This window comes from Ciconia boyciana, chromosome 3 (genome assembly GCF_034638445.1).
Source record: "Ciconia boyciana chromosome 3, ASM3463844v1, whole genome shotgun sequence".
In the NCBI taxonomy this organism is placed as follows: domain Eukaryota; kingdom Metazoa; phylum Chordata; class Aves; order Ciconiiformes; family Ciconiidae; genus Ciconia; species Ciconia boyciana.
The window spans coordinates 4,120,545-4,138,024 of record NC_132936.1 but is presented as its reverse complement, the minus strand read 5'-3'; the positions used below and the strand labels follow the sequence as shown (position 1 = coordinate 4,138,024).

At 54.1% G+C, this 17,480-nt stretch overlaps 2 protein-coding genes across 5 annotated transcripts in view; one reads left to right on the top strand and one right to left on the bottom strand.

Moving 5' to 3' along the window:
• Nucleotides 1-1,019: 1,019 nt before the first annotated feature.
• Nucleotides 1,020-13,106, top strand: CTSB (cathepsin B). Of its 3 annotated transcripts, none has more exons than XM_072858281.1 (10): nucleotides 1,020-1,103; nucleotides 6,831-6,982; nucleotides 7,548-7,633; nucleotides 8,046-8,160; nucleotides 8,403-8,521; nucleotides 9,229-9,314; nucleotides 10,012-10,158; nucleotides 10,812-10,928; nucleotides 11,491-11,619; nucleotides 11,732-13,106. In XM_072858281.1, exons 2-10 carry the CDS (start codon nucleotides 6,857-6,859, stop codon nucleotides 11,827-11,829), a joined length of 1,023 nt encoding a protein of 340 aa, XP_072714382.1. In that variant the 5' UTR covers nucleotides 1,020-1,103; nucleotides 6,831-6,856; the 3' UTR covers nucleotides 11,830-13,106. The 3 variants fall into 3 exon arrangements, with proteins under 3 accessions (XP_072714382.1, XP_072714384.1, XP_072714385.1); XM_072858283.1 differs by having other exon boundaries at nucleotides 1,076-1,177; XM_072858284.1 differs by lacking the exon at nucleotides 1,020-1,103 and adding an exon at nucleotides 1,788-1,807.
• A 578-nt stretch (nucleotides 13,107-13,684) lies between these two features.
• The window catches only part of FDFT1 (farnesyl-diphosphate farnesyltransferase 1), a 15,112-nt gene continuing 11,316 nt past the window's right edge, over nucleotides 13,685-17,480 (bottom strand). Inside the window, exons 6-9 of one of the 2 annotated variants that reach the window (XM_072858278.1) lie at nucleotides 17,032-17,208; nucleotides 16,610-16,762; nucleotides 15,196-15,392; nucleotides 13,685-14,857 (exon numbers count right to left, since the gene is read on the bottom strand). In XM_072858278.1, coding sequence (XP_072714379.1) covers nucleotides 14,818-14,857; nucleotides 15,196-15,392; nucleotides 16,610-16,762; nucleotides 17,032-17,208 — 567 coding nt within the window. In that variant the 3' untranslated portion in view covers nucleotides 13,685-14,817. Of the gene's footprint in view, nucleotides 15,393-16,609; nucleotides 16,763-17,031; nucleotides 17,209-17,480 lie in introns of both variants that reach the window. The other variant, XM_072858279.1, reaches the window with a different exon arrangement.

Genomic DNA, 17,480 nt, shown 5'->3' with positions numbered 1-17,480 from the left:
AGAGATGGAGGTGGAATGCAGGTGGGATGGAGGAGGGATGCAGGTGGGATGGAGGAGGGATGGAGGCAGGATGGCAGAGGGATGCAGGTGAGATTGAGGAGGGATGGAGGTGGAATGCAGGTGGTATTGAAGAGGGATGGAGGTAGGTTGGAGTAGGAGAACAAGACGGGACGGAGGCAGGCTGGAGGAGGGAAGCAGAAGGGATGGAAACAGGATGGCAGAGGGAAGCAGGCAGGATGCAGGTGGGATTGAGGAGAGATGGAGGTGGAATGCAGGTGGGATGGAGGAGGGATGGAGGCAGGCTGGAGACGGGATGCAAGCAGGATGGAGGCAGAATGGCAGAGGGATGCAGGTGGGATTGAAGACAGATGGAGGCAGGTTGGAGAAGGAAAACGAGATGGGACAGAGGCAGGCTGGAGGAGGGAAGCAGAAGGGATGGAAACAGGATGGCGGAGGGAAGCAGGCAGGATGCGGGTGGGATTGAGGAAGGATGGAGGCAGGGTGCAGGCAAGCTGGAAGAGGGAAGAAGGAGGGATGGAGGCAGGCTGGAGAAGGGAAGCAGGCAGGCTGCAGGCAGGCTGGAGAAGGGATGCAGGTGGGATGGAGGCAGGATGGCGGAGGGATGCAGGTGGGATTGAGGAGGGGTGGAGGCAGGGAGCAGGCAGGCTGCAGATGGGATGCAGGTGGGATGGAGGCAGGATGGCGGAGGGATGCAGGTGGGATTGAGGAGGGGTGGAGGCAGGGAGCAGGCAGGCTGGAGATGGGATGCAGGCGGGATGGAGGCAGGATGGCGGAGGGATGCAGGTGGGGTTGAGGAGGGATGGAGGCAGGGAGCAGGCAGGCTGGAGATGGGATGCAGGCGGGATGGAGGCAGGATGGCGGAGGGATGCAGGTGGGGTTGAGGAGGGATGCAAGGCAGGTTGCAGGAGGCAAAGAGAGGGGACGGAGGCGGGCTGGAGGCGGGCGGCAGGCGGGCTGGAGGCGGGGAGCAGGCAGGATGCAGTCACGCTGGGGGCGGGCCGGGCCGGGATGACTCAGCCGCCGGGAGCTGCCCCTTCCGCGGCCGCCGAGGGAGCGCGGGGCCGGCCGGGCGGTGCGGGGCGGTGAGTCCCGGCGGGGCCGGGCCGGGGATAAGGAGCGCAGCGGGGCGCGGGTGCGGGCGCGGCGGCGGGGGCAGGTACGGGCAGGGGAGGGGATGCTGCGCCGCACCGCACCGCCCGGCTTGGTGCAGGGGGACACGCGTGGGGATAGGGTGGGGATGGGGTGGGGATGGGGTACCCCCTTCCCCCGGGAGCAGCGGGGCCGGGCAGGGAGCCCTGCGGCCGCGGGGAGCTGCGGAACACCCCCTTAGGGGCAGCAGCAGCAGCGGCTCCCACGTTTTCCAGCTGTATTTTTAGGGTATTTTTGGCCGCGGGGGGTCCGGGAGGGATGTTCTGCGGCTCAAAGGTGAGGTTTGGTGCAGGGAAAATGCCATTAACCTTCAGCGTGTCTCAAACCCAGCTAAACCTTCCTGTAAGTGGCAGGGGAGGAGAGAGGAAACCTTGTTTTCATAATGAAGATGGAAAAAAAAAAACCAAACCCCAACCCAGCTCTACTCGTCAGCTGACACGAAGGAGGTTGGTTTGGCACCCGCTGAAGTGCTTCTGGGAACATGCTCGGGTCTGGCACCAGGACCATGGCTTGGTGCTGGATAAAAACCGCCTGACATCTGGCTTGCAATATATCTATCGTCCATATATCGCACTCACGGGGTTGCGCTGCAGGCGTGATACGGCGAAGATCGTCTCCTTCTTGTATTTACCTCCAGGTTGTAAAGCTGAGGGTGCAAGGGGGAGGGCAAGGCATTTCCGTAGCGCAGGGTGTCTGCTGCAGCAGCCGAGGTCTTGGGCAAGACTCTGGTTTAGGGATTGGTCTGTAAGAGCTAAAACCCAAAAAAATCAGTGCAGCTCCATTTGGGAGGGATATTGCGCTTTCTTGTGAATGCAAGCTGTGGAGGCGAGCGCTGCAACTTGTCTCACGATGTATTTCTTTTGCCAGATATCTAACCTGTGCTAATGGTTTGGCTTTCCTGGAAAGGAATGGGTGTGGGGAAGAGTGGCTCATGCCTTTTTTTTTTTTCTTTTTAAAGACAAAATCAAGCTTTGATAATGCAGTAATGGCTGTAATGAAGTCACCAGGCCATGAGTTTGGTGCATGCCTGCGGTGCCACCAAGCTAACCTGGCAGCACAGCAAGCTAAGCTGGATTGCTTTGTTTATATGCTTACTTTATTGTGGCTTAGAGTCACGCACAAATACTGGCAGCCAGAACAAAGGACGAAGCTCGGCTTGGGTAAAGGGCTGCTTGCTGGAGGAGGACACATGACTTGGGCTTTGAGTACCTCTCACCCTTGGAGGGGTGGGGGTTAGGGTTATAGCTGTGAGGGTGGGACAGCTTTTATCTTCCTCAGACCTTTGCAAAAGGGTGTGTGGGTGCCTCCGTCTGTGCCTGGAGGGGTTTGGCCCAGACAGTGGAGGAGCTGAGAGGTGCTCCAGGGCTGTGACTTATCTCATGGCCTAACCTGCTTAAGCTGAGTCATGTGAGCTGGGCTTTGAATAGCCTGGTTTGGGTTGTTTTCTTTATTTTTTTGGCTGTGCAGAGAAATGCCCGGTTAAATGGGACTTGTGGGCATTGATTTCTGGGTGATGTGGAGAAGAGCTTCACGGTAGGGCTGTGCAGAGGGGTTTGCTGTTGCGGGCACTGTGCATCTCCCTCGGCTTCTGGGAGGAGGCTGTGGGACCTTGCTGATCTCTGGCATGATGTGGTCCAGATAGTTGGAGCCCTGTCCCTGGGAAAGCAGACAGGGAAGTACCTCTGGCTCCAAGATCTCCTGATCAGGAGGGATGGAGAAGACACCTGGGTGATGCCACCTCCTTCCCTCCTCCCTGTCTCGCTGCCTGCGCAGGTGCAGGCAGCAGCTGATGGTGCAGAGGGACTGCAGGTGGGCGGTGCAGCACCAGCCGCAGCCATCTCGCTTCGGATGCTCTCCCTCCCACGCTGCAGCTGCTCTGAGCAGCTCATATCAGAGGGCCTTCGGCCTCAGTGCTTCCTCCTCGCTGGCTGGGACCAGGGGGCTCAAGGGCTGCACTCAGGGGGCCCAAATTTCCCCTTTTTAAGCAATCAGCTGGCTGAATTGTGAAAGTCCTACCCGGGGTCAGGTGTTCTGGTGGGTAGCAGCTTTCTGGAGTTATTTCTTGCTCATCCTTCAAGAAATTGCATTGCCAGATACTTTGGATCCCAAAGCAGGGGGCAGGGGACTTGTTCTCAGCTCCCAGCTCTGCAGCCCAAGAGGAGGTGGAACAGCTCGGGGGGCTCTGTGCAAGCCCCAAACATCCTCCTGCCATCTGGAGAGTTTGCTAGGGTGAAGCTGCTGTGTCTTAAGAAGTCCAACAAACAAGGTTTGCTTCTGTTTTCAAGCTAATAAGCTGTGGTGGCATGTGACCTGTGAAGACAGCCTTTGCCAGGGTTGTTTATCCTGAAGCTGCCAGGCACCTTCAGAGACCTTCAGGGTGCAAAGGGAAGGGATCTCCTGGGGTTGCGGGAGAAACTCCTCTGGCTTGTTCACCGTGCGGAAGGAAGAGCAGATATCTGTCGGGCGCAGCAGCTGTTGTGCAAGTTTGGCTTTCGTGCTGCTTTTTTCATGGTATTTAAAAAGGCTGTGGGGCTTTAGGGGGAAGGAGGCATGTGCGGAGGAGATAGCGGCAGTGGGGGAAGCATGCACGCAATGACGCTGCCACGGGAACTGTCTTGCTGCTCCTATCAGCAGAGAAAGGGGGTTGATGGTGGAAACCAGCAGCCTTTTTCTCACTTGCTGTGTTGCTGCTGGGGTCAGTGTGCCTCCAGCTGCACGTGACTTGCTGTCGGTGGAAATTCGTCCCGCGGGTCCTGTGCCTGCGCTTTCTATATATAGATTTGCTGTACACAGGGTGCTTGCTAAAGCTGGGGAAGGGGGGTGGGTAGGGAGGAAGAAATTACATGAGAATGAGGATTTCCCCTTCCTTCTCCACCCAGATCTTGGGATACTCCATGCCATCCAGCTGAGAGTATCACCTTCCTTCCCCCCCCCTAAAAAAATCTTCATGCCCATAGGAGACTTCATAGAATCATAGAATGGTTTGGGTGGGAAGGGACCTTCAAAGGCCATCTAGTCCAACCCCCCTGCAATGAGCAGGGACATCTTCAACTCGAGCAGGTTGCTCAGAGCCCCGTCCAACCTGACCTTGAATGTTTCCAGGGATGGGACATCCACCACCTCTCTGGGCCACCTGGGCCAGTGTTTTTCACCACCCTCAGCATAAAAAATATTTTCCTTATATCTAGTCTGAATCTCCCCTCTTTCAGTTTAAAACCATTACCCCTTGTCCTATCGCTACTATCGCTAAACTACTAAATAGCTACTTATCGCTAAACTGCTAAAAAGTTTGTCCCCATGAGATTGAGGATTTCCTCTTCTCCACCCAGATCTTGGGATAATCTGTACCACCCAACTTGAGAGTCTCAGCTCCCCCCAGAAACTTCATGCCCATAGGAGACTTGGCAAGAGGCTTGTTTGCTGAAATGACCGACTGGCTCCCCACTATTTGGGTTGCGCTGGGCGATGTCCCCCTGCTTCTGCTGGGTTTGCTGGCTGTCGGCCATGTCGCGGGGCAGATGCAATGCAGCAGAGCTTAAAAGGCGAGCGCTTGTCAGAGGGGAAGCTGCCTGGTATCATTTTCCAGTTTGGTCTCTGGTTGCCTGGGGCTTGCAGTCTGCAGCCTGTGTGGTCTGGTAACCCGAGGATGTGAGATCTCCCGTGTCCGTCCATCCAGAGCTCGGTGCAAGCAGCCGTATCGATGCAGGAGGCTTTGCAGGATGGGTTTCAGCGTGTCAGCATATTTGCAAGCATCCTGCCAAAACCAAAAGTATATCAGGTGGCTTCTGGCCTCAAAACTGCCTCCCTTCCGTGCTACAGAAAATATAAAGTTGACTGCAGGAAGTACAGAGGGTTTGGGGTTTTTTGTGTTTTGGGGTTGGTTTTTTTGGTTTTTTTTTGTTTTTTTAAGATTTTTCATTAGAAAAGGCCGGTCACCTATAGGCTTCCTATGCCCATGTTGAAGGGACACAGGCAAAAAGCACACTAGCTGTAGAAATGTATATTTGTTTCTGTGGGTGTAGCCTCCTTCCTGCTGTGTAAGCCGGGGAGCACGGCGGGGACAGCAGCAGTGCCAGCGAGTCCCTTGTCTGGGAGAAACCTCTGAGCAAGCAAATACACATGAAACCCCTTCAAAGAGGTGAGATTTAAGGGTAGGAGGACCCATGCGCTGCTGAAACTCAACTAGCTTTTGGGCTGAGCATCCTGCTGAAAGCACGAAGAGTGGGAAGAAATATAAATAAATGGTGGAAGGAGGAGGGGGAAATTAAAAAAAGCCCCTTTATACAGTTAGCTGCAGCCGCCTGGGCTTGTTGCTGGCAGAAAGTAGGACACTCCTGCTGGGTTTTCTTCTCTGGAAAGGCTAAACTTGGCTGTGAGTGGGTGGAGGCAGCCTGCATGGCAATGCGTGTGTGTCTCCCCATCCCCTGCCTCTGCTCAGCAAGCTTTGCTGCCGTGGGGCCGGAGAGCGGCTGGCAAGAGCTGCTCGGGTGTATTTGCCCAGAAGGGTTTAAGCCTAGGCTTGCAAAGGTGATTACGTGTTCAGCTCGCTGAGATGAGTAGGAATTAGAGCCTAAATATCTCTGCTGTTCAGGCTGCTGTGGAGTATCCGAGGTCTTGGGTCACTCACCGGGATCAGAGCTCATCTGGGTGGATGTGGGGTTGGTGGAAGGGGAGCTGGGAGACTTTGGAGGAGGAGGAGGGTGCCCTGGTGTGTTTGCAGAGGGTGAGCAGCTCATGGCCCATCTGCATGTCCGGGTCAGGCGTGGGGATGCGGAGCAAGTGGTGGCTGCTGGCATTGGGGGTTAAATTGCAGTTGGGCAATTTAATGTGAATTTGGTTAAAGGAGGCAGGGGAACAGAGAAACCACGGAGCCCTGGAGCATCTTTGGGCAGGGCGCTGCTTGTGTTCCCCCACGGCAGGCTCCAGCCCACTCTTGCTGTGCTCCTGGATTTCCCCTGCATCTCTGTTCCCCAAATTGGGATCTTTCTGGTGCCCTGCCCTGAGGGATGTGGCTTTGCAGCCTCCCTCGTGAAAAGCCCCGGTGGGAGGGCAGCAGGGGCAGCAGCCACGGGCAGCTCTGGTGTGCACAGACCCCCTCTGCGTGGGCAGGGGGTCCCTGCCTCGGGGCTGTGACCCCAGTCAGGGTACCCAGGGCAATGGGCTGGCCAAAATGAGGCCGGAAAGTCCAAAAATGTGATTTGGAGTGATATCTTCAAAGGGAAGAGCGCTGCACTAGGGCAGGGGCTAGCAAGTCCGTGGGGCTGCAGCCCTGCCTGCAGTTTGCCGTGGTGGGGGGAGTTACCTGTTCCTTCTCCTAGTCCTTATTCTTCAGTCTTGCGGAAGTAAACACAGCTTTTAATACCCTCCAAATTCAATCCTTTGGATCTGCTTCAAAAGAGACTTTTCTGCTGCTACTAATCCTGCAGCGGTCGACCGAACAGGGTTGCCTTGTCTGATTTCTCCTGAGCTGCAGGAGAGGGTTATTAGTCTGCTCCTGCATCTCTCCTGACCTTGGGGGTAAATCAGGAACGGAAGGGACTTCGTGCAGCCACGTGTTTTATCCTCCCACGTGTTGCTGCAGCAGTCCTTCTGCCGAGCCCTTGCTCACGGTCTGAGCCTGCCTTGGGAAGGTTTCCAATGGTGCCCAAATCTGTCTGCAGGTGGAGTGTCCCGTTCTGTAGCCAAGATGTGGCCGTCCGTCTCCATCCTGTGTGTCCTGGTGGCCTTTGCCAATGCTCGCAGCATTCCGTACTACCCTCCCCTCTCCAGCGACTTGGTCAACCATGTAAACAAGCTCAACACCACCTGGAAGGTGAGTACTGCGTTGCTTTTTTGGGTTTGGTTTCTTTTTTTTTTTTTGATGCACTGATCGACAGTCTCTCTGTGGGACTCAGTAGCTGAGCTTTGGGAGTCTCACCACGGTGGTTGCATCAAACCAGCCTCGGTCCCAGTTGACTTCTCCAGTGAGTTGATGCCGTCAGGGATTCCTGCAGTGACAGTAACTGTGCAGCTTCTCCTCTTTGGAGCAGAGCACCGATGAATTCATAGACTAGGAGCAATGCTGAGAGGAGGCTCTGTGGGAGGCTGGAAACAAGCAGCAAGTGTCAAGCTGTATTGGTGACCTGGCCAAACCCACCTCGGCCAGGCTGCTGTGGCCAAAGCCTAGAGCTGGACCTTAGCTTATTGGTCACGATGCACTGATCCTGGAAGGGGCTGTGTTCTGTGTCTGTAGGTAGCTTGGCTCTTGGTCCCTGAGTATTATAGCAAGTGTCAGACACCGGTTGGGTTTGTGGGAGATCTGGAGCACCAGGCTGGTCCCAGCGATGCATTTGATGGGTATGGAGAGTCATGTCCCATTTCTCTGTGTCTCTTCCCAGGCAGGGCATAACTTCCACAACACTGACATGAGCTATGTAAAGAAGCTCTGTGGCACCTTCCTGGGTGGACCCAAGCTCCCTGAGAGGTGAGTGCTGGGAGAAAAAGATGAGAGCCCTGTAAAAGCTTGTGTGGATGGTCCTGGTGTGTCTGGAGTGGGTGAGGGTCTCTCCTGGCAGACTGTGAGCAGGGTTCCCCTGGGTGTAGCTTGGTGGACATCTTGCATGGAATTAAGCACAGAAGCATGTGTGGGGGAACATCCATCCTCTGTCCTGCCAGATACTTGACCAATCGTGTAATTTGTACTCCTTGAAACTTAAAAGACCAGAGGAGCTGCTGACCTGGTCTGAGGACTTCAGAAGTATTTATTCTCCTTCAGTAAGCAAACAACAAGAGCGCTCGTCCTCCAGGTCACCTTCAGAGGAGGTTGGAAAGTCCTGTGCACCCAGTCCTGTTACACTGGTGTTTCTATAACAGGACTTCCCTCTTCTCACTTGCAGGGTAGATTTTGCTGCAGACATGGAGCTGCCTGATAGCTTTGACTCACGGACGCAGTGGCCTAACTGTCCAACCATCAATGAGATAAGAGACCAGGGCTCTTGTGGCTCTTGCTGGGTAAGAGCATGGGCGGTTTAAGGTCATGTTGATACAGAGTTTGCTGGACAAAAAACATGCTGTTGAGTTTGCTACTGAACTGCATAAATGGGGGGACACAGTGGATCCTGTGGTGTCTGAGCTTCTTGGTGGGCTTCTCCCAGCCAGGCTCATGCTTGCTGCACTCATTCCAGAAGGTTGCCTGGTTTCTCTCCCTGGCCAGCTCTAACGGTCTTCCCATGGGTTTTTGGGGCTGCCCGCAGGCTTTCGGTGCCGTAGAAGCGATTTCGGACAGAATCTGTGTTCACACGAATGCCAAGGTGAGCGTGGAGGTCTCTGCGGAGGACTTGCTGTCATGCTGCGGCTTCGAGTGCGGCATGGGGTGAGTTGCTGTTGGTACTTCTGCTCTTAAAAGGTGGGTGGGAGGAGCAGGGACACAACCCAAAGATGCTGATTGTTTCAGCCCTGTCTTCCTAGTCTCCCTAATGAGTAGGAAGCCCCACCAGTGGTTTGTGCTGTAGATGCTGGAGTTCGGTGGGAACATAAAGGTGACTGCATGAACTGAAAGTCCCTCTGGGCCACATCCTGCCCCCAGCAGTAGCTAGATGATGATGGATGGTGTAGGGAGGGCAAGCACATAGCAATGCTGTCCCATACGTAGTTGGCAGCTGCCTAAGCCAAAGAATGGATCTTTTAATAGCCCCAAAGCCCTGGATTTCAGGCACAAGCCTTTTGCCTGTGGCTTTTGCGCTTGTTGAGAGCAGGGTGGGGAGTTGGGTCTCCAAGTTGTGTGGCTTCTGCTGCTCCTGGCAGCAGAGGCTGACCAGGGACCTGGGTAGGAGGCTCCAAGACAAGGAGGCACCACTGCTTTGGGATTTGGAGGCACAGGTGCTCTTAGCTCCTTCTTGCCCCACAGCTTCAATGTCTCAAGGCCCAGAAGTCCTGGGGAAGGCAGGGACAGACTTAAAAAGGATCAACGTGCTGAAAGCTTCCCTTCAGCCATCCAAAGCTGGCTCCATTTCCCCTGCCTCCCCCAAAAGGGGATGGCTCTGAGCGGGCTGGAGCTGGAGCTGCTGCCTCTTTCTCCAGGTGCAATGGTGGTTACCCCTCCGGTGCGTGGAGGTACTGGACGGAGAGGGGCCTTGTGTCCGGGGGTCTCTACGATTCCCATGTGGGTAAGTCTTGGCAGATACCCTTGTGAAAGCAAAGAGGAACATCTCTGCTTGGTTACAGGTTCCTGTCCTTCAGGGTGCTTTTCTTCTGGCCTGCATCCTTGTGGCTGCTCCCTCCTTCAAGTCTGGGCTCAAACACCTCTGCTATCCCAGCTAGCTGCTTCTGTCCCCATGGCTCCTGGTCACCCCTTTGGGACAAGGGTCCCTAGCAGCACCTAGTGGCAGGAGACCCATCCAGGAAGGGAGCACAGTAGCCAGACCTAAAAAATCCACAAGGCTCCTGCTTCCATAGCAGGAATGAATGAGGCTGTGAATTTTTTGTTGTTGCTGGTTTGGGACCAGTTCAATACACTTTGGGTGAGGGCAGGAGTCTTCCTGACATGTTTGCCCCTCAAAAAGCAGCTTCTAGCCTGGAAACCTCCTAGCACGGCCATGAGTTGGTTCATGTTTTCATCTTTTCCGTCACCTTGTCAAGAGGGAGGCGGTGGGAAGCGGGTCCAGAGGGAAACCCATTGCTGATGCAGCGATTGCTCACGTGGCATTGGAAGACCTACTCTTGCTCGCACCCCACTGATCTGTGTGGGGTCTCTGGGTCAGAAAGGTTGTACCCTTTCTTTGGGCATCTGATGCCTTCTCCAGCATGGCTTTTGGGCAGGGGTGCTTGGTGACAGCCAGTTCATGCCACCTCTGTCCTTGGCAGGCTGCCGTCCCTACTCCATCCCACCCTGTGAGCACCACGTCAATGGCTCCCGGCCGCCGTGCACCGGGGAGGGGGGGGAAACCCCCAGGTGCAGCCGTCACTGCGAACCCGGCTACTCGCCCTCGTACAAGGAGGACAAGCATTACGGTAAGGGAGGTGGCCTCCGACACTGCTTGATGCACAGCAGCTCCAGAGCTGTTCCTAGTGGTAGCTTGGTGGGGTTGGACTTGTTCCTAAGCTGTTTTACGGTGGCTATTTTCTGTGCCCTCAGGATGGGTGGTCTTGGAGCAAACATAAGCCTGGCAGATGCACAGTTTGTATTTGTTGAGACCCAGCTGAGACAGGGGAACTGATTTGAGTCCTCATGGTGCACCTGCCTGGGTTGAAGACCATGGTGCTGAGCCCTGGGGGAGACTGGTGTCCTTGGTGGTGGCCAGCACTGTACCTGTAGGAGAGTCTGGCTGCTTCTTGGAGATTTGTCTTGGCCTTGACTAATTTGGTTTGTTTTGGAAATGAGAATCTACAAGGGGAAAAATTCCCTTCCCCCTGAAGCTGTCTGGAATAGGTCTTCAGGTACAGAGTAGGACTCAGGTTAAATCATTCCCTATGGAATAGGGATGGTTGAAGCCAGCTTTCCTTGCCTGGCTCTGTCAGTGCCTCTGGAGCAGCTGGGTTTGAATTTAACCTTTAAGTGGAGAAGGCCTCTTGCGGGGGCATGCTGAGCAGTCTTTGTCGAGCCATCCCAAGACCTGTGTGGCCTGACAATGCCGTACTAATGGTGGGACCTTTTTTCTCCATAGGCATCACATCCTACGGTGTCCCTCGCAGTGAGAAGGAAATCATGGCTGAGATCTACAAGAACGGACCAGTGGAAGGAGCCTTTATTGTCTATGAGGACTTCCTGATGTACAAGTCTGGTGAGCATCAGCACCAAGGCTGTAGGGAGGTGCCCTGTTCCCTGCTTCATCCATAGGGCCTGTCTTTGGTGGCTCTTGTCCCTCTAACTCAAGTCTGAAAGGAGATCTCAAGTTCATACTTGAGTATTTGGTGTTGCAAGAACATGGGCAGATACCATCTCCTGTATCCATTGGTTTATAGCAAGGGGAATAGATGCTTGGGACTGGCCCAGGGAGGAAGCCCCAGTGGGGACCCCCCAGAATTGCAGCTGAGAGCAACAGCTAGGATTTTAGGTAAAACCCTGGCAGATGGCTCTCCTGTGGCCCCAATTCCCTGTACTGAACTGCTTGGGATGCGCTGCCTTTGGGCCCCTTGCCGAGCGTCTGGGTGTCCTGCGTGCTGAGCTGATGCTTAGCATCAGTCCTTCCTCCAGACTTCCCATTAAGCTTCAGGTTTCCATTTAACCAAAAAACCTTCTCAGCTGGTCTCTGGGCTTTGATATCGAACATCTCACAAGCTGGCAGTGGTCTGAAGCGGGGGGAGATGTGGTGCCCATTGATGTGTTGGCTTGTTGTCTTGCAGGGGTCTACCAGCACGTGACCGGCGAGCAGGTTGGAGGCCACGCGATCCGGATCCTGGGCTGGGGGGTGGACAACGGCACTCCGTACTGGCTGGCTGCCAACTCCTGGAACACCGACTGGGGGGACAATGGTGAGGCCACCCCTGGATGCCTCCTGCGGGTGGGGGGCTGCCGGGGGAAACCCTCTCCCCGTTCTCCTTGGCGCGGTAGGGAGGTTGACTTTTGCTCTTGGTGTGCTTCTAGGCTTCTTCAAAATCCTCCGAGGAGAGGACCACTGCGGCATTGAGTCCGAGATCGTGGCTGGCATTCCCAGGACGGAGCAGTACTGGAAGAGGGTGTAACCTTCTTGATCAAACCACAAATAATCCTGAGTCCCTGATGCTTTTAACAGATAGCGGGTTGGGTGCAGAGCCCCCCCACAAGAGACTATAGTTGAGGTTACTTTATTAAAGCTTTTTATCTTTTTTTTTTTAATTGTACGGTGGAGCTGGAGGTGGAACTGCTCTCTGCAAGTCCTCTGCTCCTGGTGGGTCACAGCTATGGGACATTCCCTGCTCAAAGGACTGCTCGAGGGCTCGCTGGCCTCTTGCACCATGGTAGTTGGTTAGCCTGGACCCCTTCAGCCCAGTCTGTTACTGGGAGGGTAGGAAGCAGTAGCTTTATGCTGGGACTAGGGACTTGGTGGGGCAGTGGAGATGGACCCTGCTGGGAAGCCAGGGCCAGGGGCGATTTGTGCACCCCTGTCTGGGTTGGTCTGACAGTTAGCACCCAAAACAAGCAGGGTATGTTAGCGTGTGCCTTGAATTGACTAAACTTAGACCTATTAATGATGAAATACTGACGAACTTGATGTGGGGCTGGCTCTGGCCTGAGCTGTATTAAGGCCCCTCCTGCCTGCCACAAGTCCTTTGTGCATCTTTGCTCTGCTCCATCCTTTTTTAAACATCCAGCTGTTTTTTTTTAAACCACTCGTTCCTCACCTGTTTATTTGGGTTTTTTTCTGCTGTAGTCTGGGGTTATTGATCCTAGGGAAGGGCCTGGCTGGAGCTCTGTGAGCCTTTGATCAAATGTCCTGCAAGCATCTAGGAGCACGCTGGAAAGAGCAAACCACTTTTCATCCGTAGCTGGGCAGCTTGGTGTGTGCAGCGGGTCATGCCTTGGCAAGGGTGCTGCACCCAAGACTGGTGTGGTGCTTTGGGACTGCAGGTGCTGAACACTGAGCAGGGATGAGGGATGTTCCCCAGGTCTGCGCTGCAGGGAGCTCATGCAAGTGCTCGGAGGTATCTTGCTAACTTGCACAGAATTGGAGCTTTTCTTTTTGACCACAGGTGTTAAGGAAGAAGAAAAAACCTTATTTTTATTACTGGGGGGTGGTGTGATAGCTGTATAGGAGGAATCATGTGATTTGCCAACACTAATATAGCAAAAGAGCTTTTTTTTTTTAATTGTAAAGCACACAGTATATTGCTGAGCTGAGACTACAGGCCTGAAATGCGTGAAGCAGGCTCTCCCTTGCACTGTAAAATAGCCCCTTACCTCTCCTTACTCAGACACCAGTGAGACAGAGCTGTGGTGTATATGAATGGAACAACTGTGCCAATAAATGATTTCTCCAGTATCTTGTCTCCTGGCCCTTGGTTGCTTCTGCTTGACTTCAAACCACCTCAAACCACTCTCCTGTTGCTCCGTGCATTGCGGAAGCCAGGTGAAACTCCTCTGCCTTCGTGCAAGTGTGGTCAGTCCTAGCCCTGTCCTCTGGCCGTACCGGTGACAGTGTGACTTGTGTTGACTCCTGAAGAGTCCCTGGGCGTTGCCCCCTCCTGGGGAGGGGGAAGGTGCTTCAACATGGGCCAGCGTGCAGCCAGGACTGCCCCCAGCGTCTCTGAACGCTGGCACAGAGGGTGCATGGGGAGGAGGATGCACTGTAGAGCGTGCCTGCAGCCCAGGGCTGTGCCACCACTCCTGCTGCCTGCAGTGCAAGGTCCAGTAAAAGTTAATTTACTGACCTTTAGCCGTCTCTCACCTGTTTAAAATTCTGCCTTCGGGTCTGGCACACGAGGCTTGCGATGCCGAGTGGCAGCAAGGAAGCATCTGCATTTCATCTGAGCTGAGGGCTTGTAACTTGTGCTAGGGTAGGGAATTACCAGCATAAAAGAAATGACAGCTAAAAAAAAATTATCAAACACTTTGCTTTCCCAAAGAAAACTTTAATTTCAACAAGACAGGAAGCTGCACAAAGAGAGCTACCGCAAGTTTCTTTTGAACAACAGCTTAAAACTATCTACATCTGTACTTGTGGAGTTGGGGTTCTCCTTCTGAGTAACAGTCTGGCCGCAGGGGCCTGGCCTTGCAAAGGCCACCGAACTGCACCTGGTAGACAGCTCTGTCCTGTACCAGGACACGGGCTGTCCTTCCCTTCACAAAGGCAAAGCAGCATTTGAGGGGGGGGTGGGTAGGGACCCTGAAAACAAAAATCCACCCCAGGAAAACAGGACTTGCCTTTAAAGCATTGTTTCCTCTTGGAGTAAGTCCAGCCTGATGTGTTTCAAAACAGCAGTGGAAGCCTCTTCCAGTTTGCAGGTCAGTCTAATCCAAAGCATCACCCCAAGCTAGAGCCAAGTGGGCCAGGGAAGCCTGCCCTGGCCACCCCCCTCGGTGGCTCAAGCCTTGCCAGCCCATGGCAGGGATCACCACTGCCTTTCAGGGTGGCCAATGCACCAAGGCCCCCAGAAAAGCATCCCATGAGGGACAGCACGGTGCAAACCCTCACTCTCCTGCCTTGCAGAGGCACCCAGTGCTGCTCTGCCATGGCCACCCCTGCTCTTGGGCTGAAGAAGGGGGTCAGAGCCCAGACCCTGCAGTAGAGTCAGGCTCAGGGCCATGCAAGCAGCTCCTCTGTTTCACCACCTCCCGAGCTGCTAAAATATGAAGCTTTGCAAGTGCAGGGTGCCATCTGCTAGAGGGCAGGGAGCTGCAATAGATGACTTTCAGCTGGGGGCACATTAAAGTGGACAGAGCATCCCACCTTCTATGTATTTAACATTAAAAGGGCTTGTTTCAAGCCTAGTAGCCTCCTTCAGCACAACAACAGAAATGTGAAGATTGCCTCTGCCTGTTTCCAGGCTGCAGGATGTTAGGCAGCCTGGGCTGAGGGCCAAAAGGTGGACAGAGCTTTTTCCCTGGATAAGGAAATGTGTTCCTCTCCCGCCTGAAGCATCATCCTTCCAGTGCGGAGCAGGCACCACAGGCAATGGGGAAGAGGCTGGTGAAGAAAGGGAAGCAAAACCCAGAAGGTTTTGCTCAGCTCTGAGCTGGAAAAGTGTCTCAAATCAGGAAAAGAGGCAACTGGAGTTTCTATTTAAAACCATCCTAATCAAAACAAAAAAAAATTCAGGTAAACCATCCAACAGGAAAGAAGGGAAAAAAAAAATCAACCCCAAACAGTAAGACTCCAATTAGCATTTGTAACCATCCAAGCAGATGGCAAGGGCAGTGAGGAGCGGAGTCCGGCAACACCGCACCGTTGCCCCGGGGCTGGAGCTCACTGGCATCCCGTCCTCATCACTGTCCCAGGCCCTGTGGCACCCCACTGCCTGGCCATCCCCACCGGCAGGGGACAAGGAGCCTCCTGCCACCTCCGCCCATCTGCCAACCATCTCTCCCCCTGCCCACCCGCTGCCCATCAGTTCTCGCCCGCCTGGACGTACTCCTCGGTGGCCTTGGAGATGGTGCTCAGGTACTGCCAGCTCAGGGCGGCCAGGAGCATGGCACATGACAGGTAGATGGGGGAGTAGTGGTGGCGTGATGCCATGGGGCTGCCAGGCAAGCTCATGGCGCGGATGGAGGTGATGACCTGCTGCGTCTTGTTGGATGATGGGTCCGTGCTTGGGATCTTCTGGTAGATCTGGGGAGGGAGGAAGGAGGAGTTATGGTTCCCACCCAAGGTTGAGGAGACAAATGGGACCACCGGGTGGAAGAGGAAGCTTTAAGGGCCACCGTGTCCTCAAGAGCAACCTCAGTGGTGGACTGCACCTGGATGGGGCCAGGGCCCATTTCCCTTGAGAAGTGCACTAAGCCAAGCAGCCTCTTGAGGGCACCCCATGACGGGAGATGGACCACACGGCCTCAGACACAGTCCCTCAACCACAAGCGGCGTTGCTGGGACCAGTGGTTCTTGCCGCCCCACAATCCTCACCCACTGCCCGTGTGCTGCAGCCCACCTCAAACCAGTGAGGACACCCCAGTGTGACCAGCAGCCAGTGTGACTGCCAGGAAATGGCCACCTCCATCAGACAACCCCATGGTCTTTGGGGTTTTCCCTTCATGGTCTGCAAACTCCATGGCCTTTGAGACACTTGTCTGCATGAGTCTCAAGGAGGTGTGCCCAAGCAGAGACCCTCTTCTGGGCTAAGGTGCTGAGGTATCACTGTCCCTTGCCATGGGGTTGGCCAGCCCACAAAGGGAGTTCTAATAACCCATGGTTCGAGGTCTCCCTGGTGCAGAAGTAATGTCTTTTTATTTAACAGCCCTCACTGTATTTGGTTTTTGGGGTTGAGGTTGTTTTTTCCCATGAAACCATCCACCAGTTGTTCTTCCACGTATACTTTTAACCTCCACAGTACCCTCAAGTCGGGAGTCCCAGTGCTTTAACCACCTGTGAAGAGCTGCCCTTATTTACTCTTGGCCACGGAGGTCAAGGAAACAACCATCACATCATGCTGCCAGCTGAGACTACAGACACAGAGAAAACAAGACTGCTCGCTGGAGCAGCCCATGGGGAGATGATGCAACCTGTTCAGAAGCGTGTTGTGGGAAAGGTCCTCTGTGCATGCTCAGCCCAGGTGAAGCCCTGCGCTGCGACAGCCGACTCCTCTGGTTCTCCACCAGGAGACTTCAGTCTCTACCTCTCAACGCAGGCACAGACCAAGGGTATGTTCAAGGAAACACATCAAGCACCCAGTTTGGTCCAAGCCAAAACCGTGTCAGGGTCACCATGCCCTGGCACCACTGAACTGACTGAGGTAAGGAAAGGATTAACAGATTCACATGTCTTCCCAATTCCACAATGGGAATGAGGATGGGACCAGCCAGAAGTTACTCAAAGCAAGATGCTTGACCTACCTCTTCCACATACTGGTACATGATGGCTTTGACAGCTTGTATGTTTGTGGCATCCATCATGAGAGTGACGGCTTGTCCCTTCCGGATCTTCACGACCCCACTGAACACCTGCTTGTTGTTATAGCAGGCAGCCAAGGTGGCAATAGCCATCACCTAAGGAGAAACACCAAGAGCCCTTACTGCATTGTGAGGAGCTTGCCAAGGGAGTAAACCTTGGCTCTAGTGAAATTGATGGCAAAACACTCTGGAGTGGAGCCACAGTCTCACCAGCAGCAGAAACGGTAGGTATCGTGAAAGAAGGAAGAGACAGAAGAGATGGAGGGTAAAACAGGCTAATATTGACATGATACATAACCTCCTTCACCCAGCTTCTCATCAGCTGGGCTGCAGACGATGAAGAACCACTTGAAAACATAACTCACCTGGGGGATAGCACAGAAGTTGAAGACACTTTGGTTTTTCAGGCGGGATAAGTATGTGAGGACATCAGGGACATGGTGGAGGGCGTTGGTGATGAGCTCATTCAGACACTGGACAGCCATATCGATGTTCTCTGGTTTGGCAAGATCAGAGAGCTTCTTTGCATATCTGCTCCAAACCTAAACACCAAGATAAGGACTCACAAGTTGGAGGGTACATTCATGCTGTAAGAGACATCAATAACAGTCCGAGGTCTGGGAGAACAACAAGAACCACCAGAGACCCACAAAAGCCTTGAAGGATTGGGGCTTGCTAGGCTAAAGAAGAGAAGGAAGGGCAGGCTCCGGAGACATGACAGTGGCCTTTGTATATACAAAGGGATTGTGAAGAAGAAGGATGCAACTCATCTCCACATCTTCTCAAGGCAAGGCAAGGAAAAGATGCCTCACAC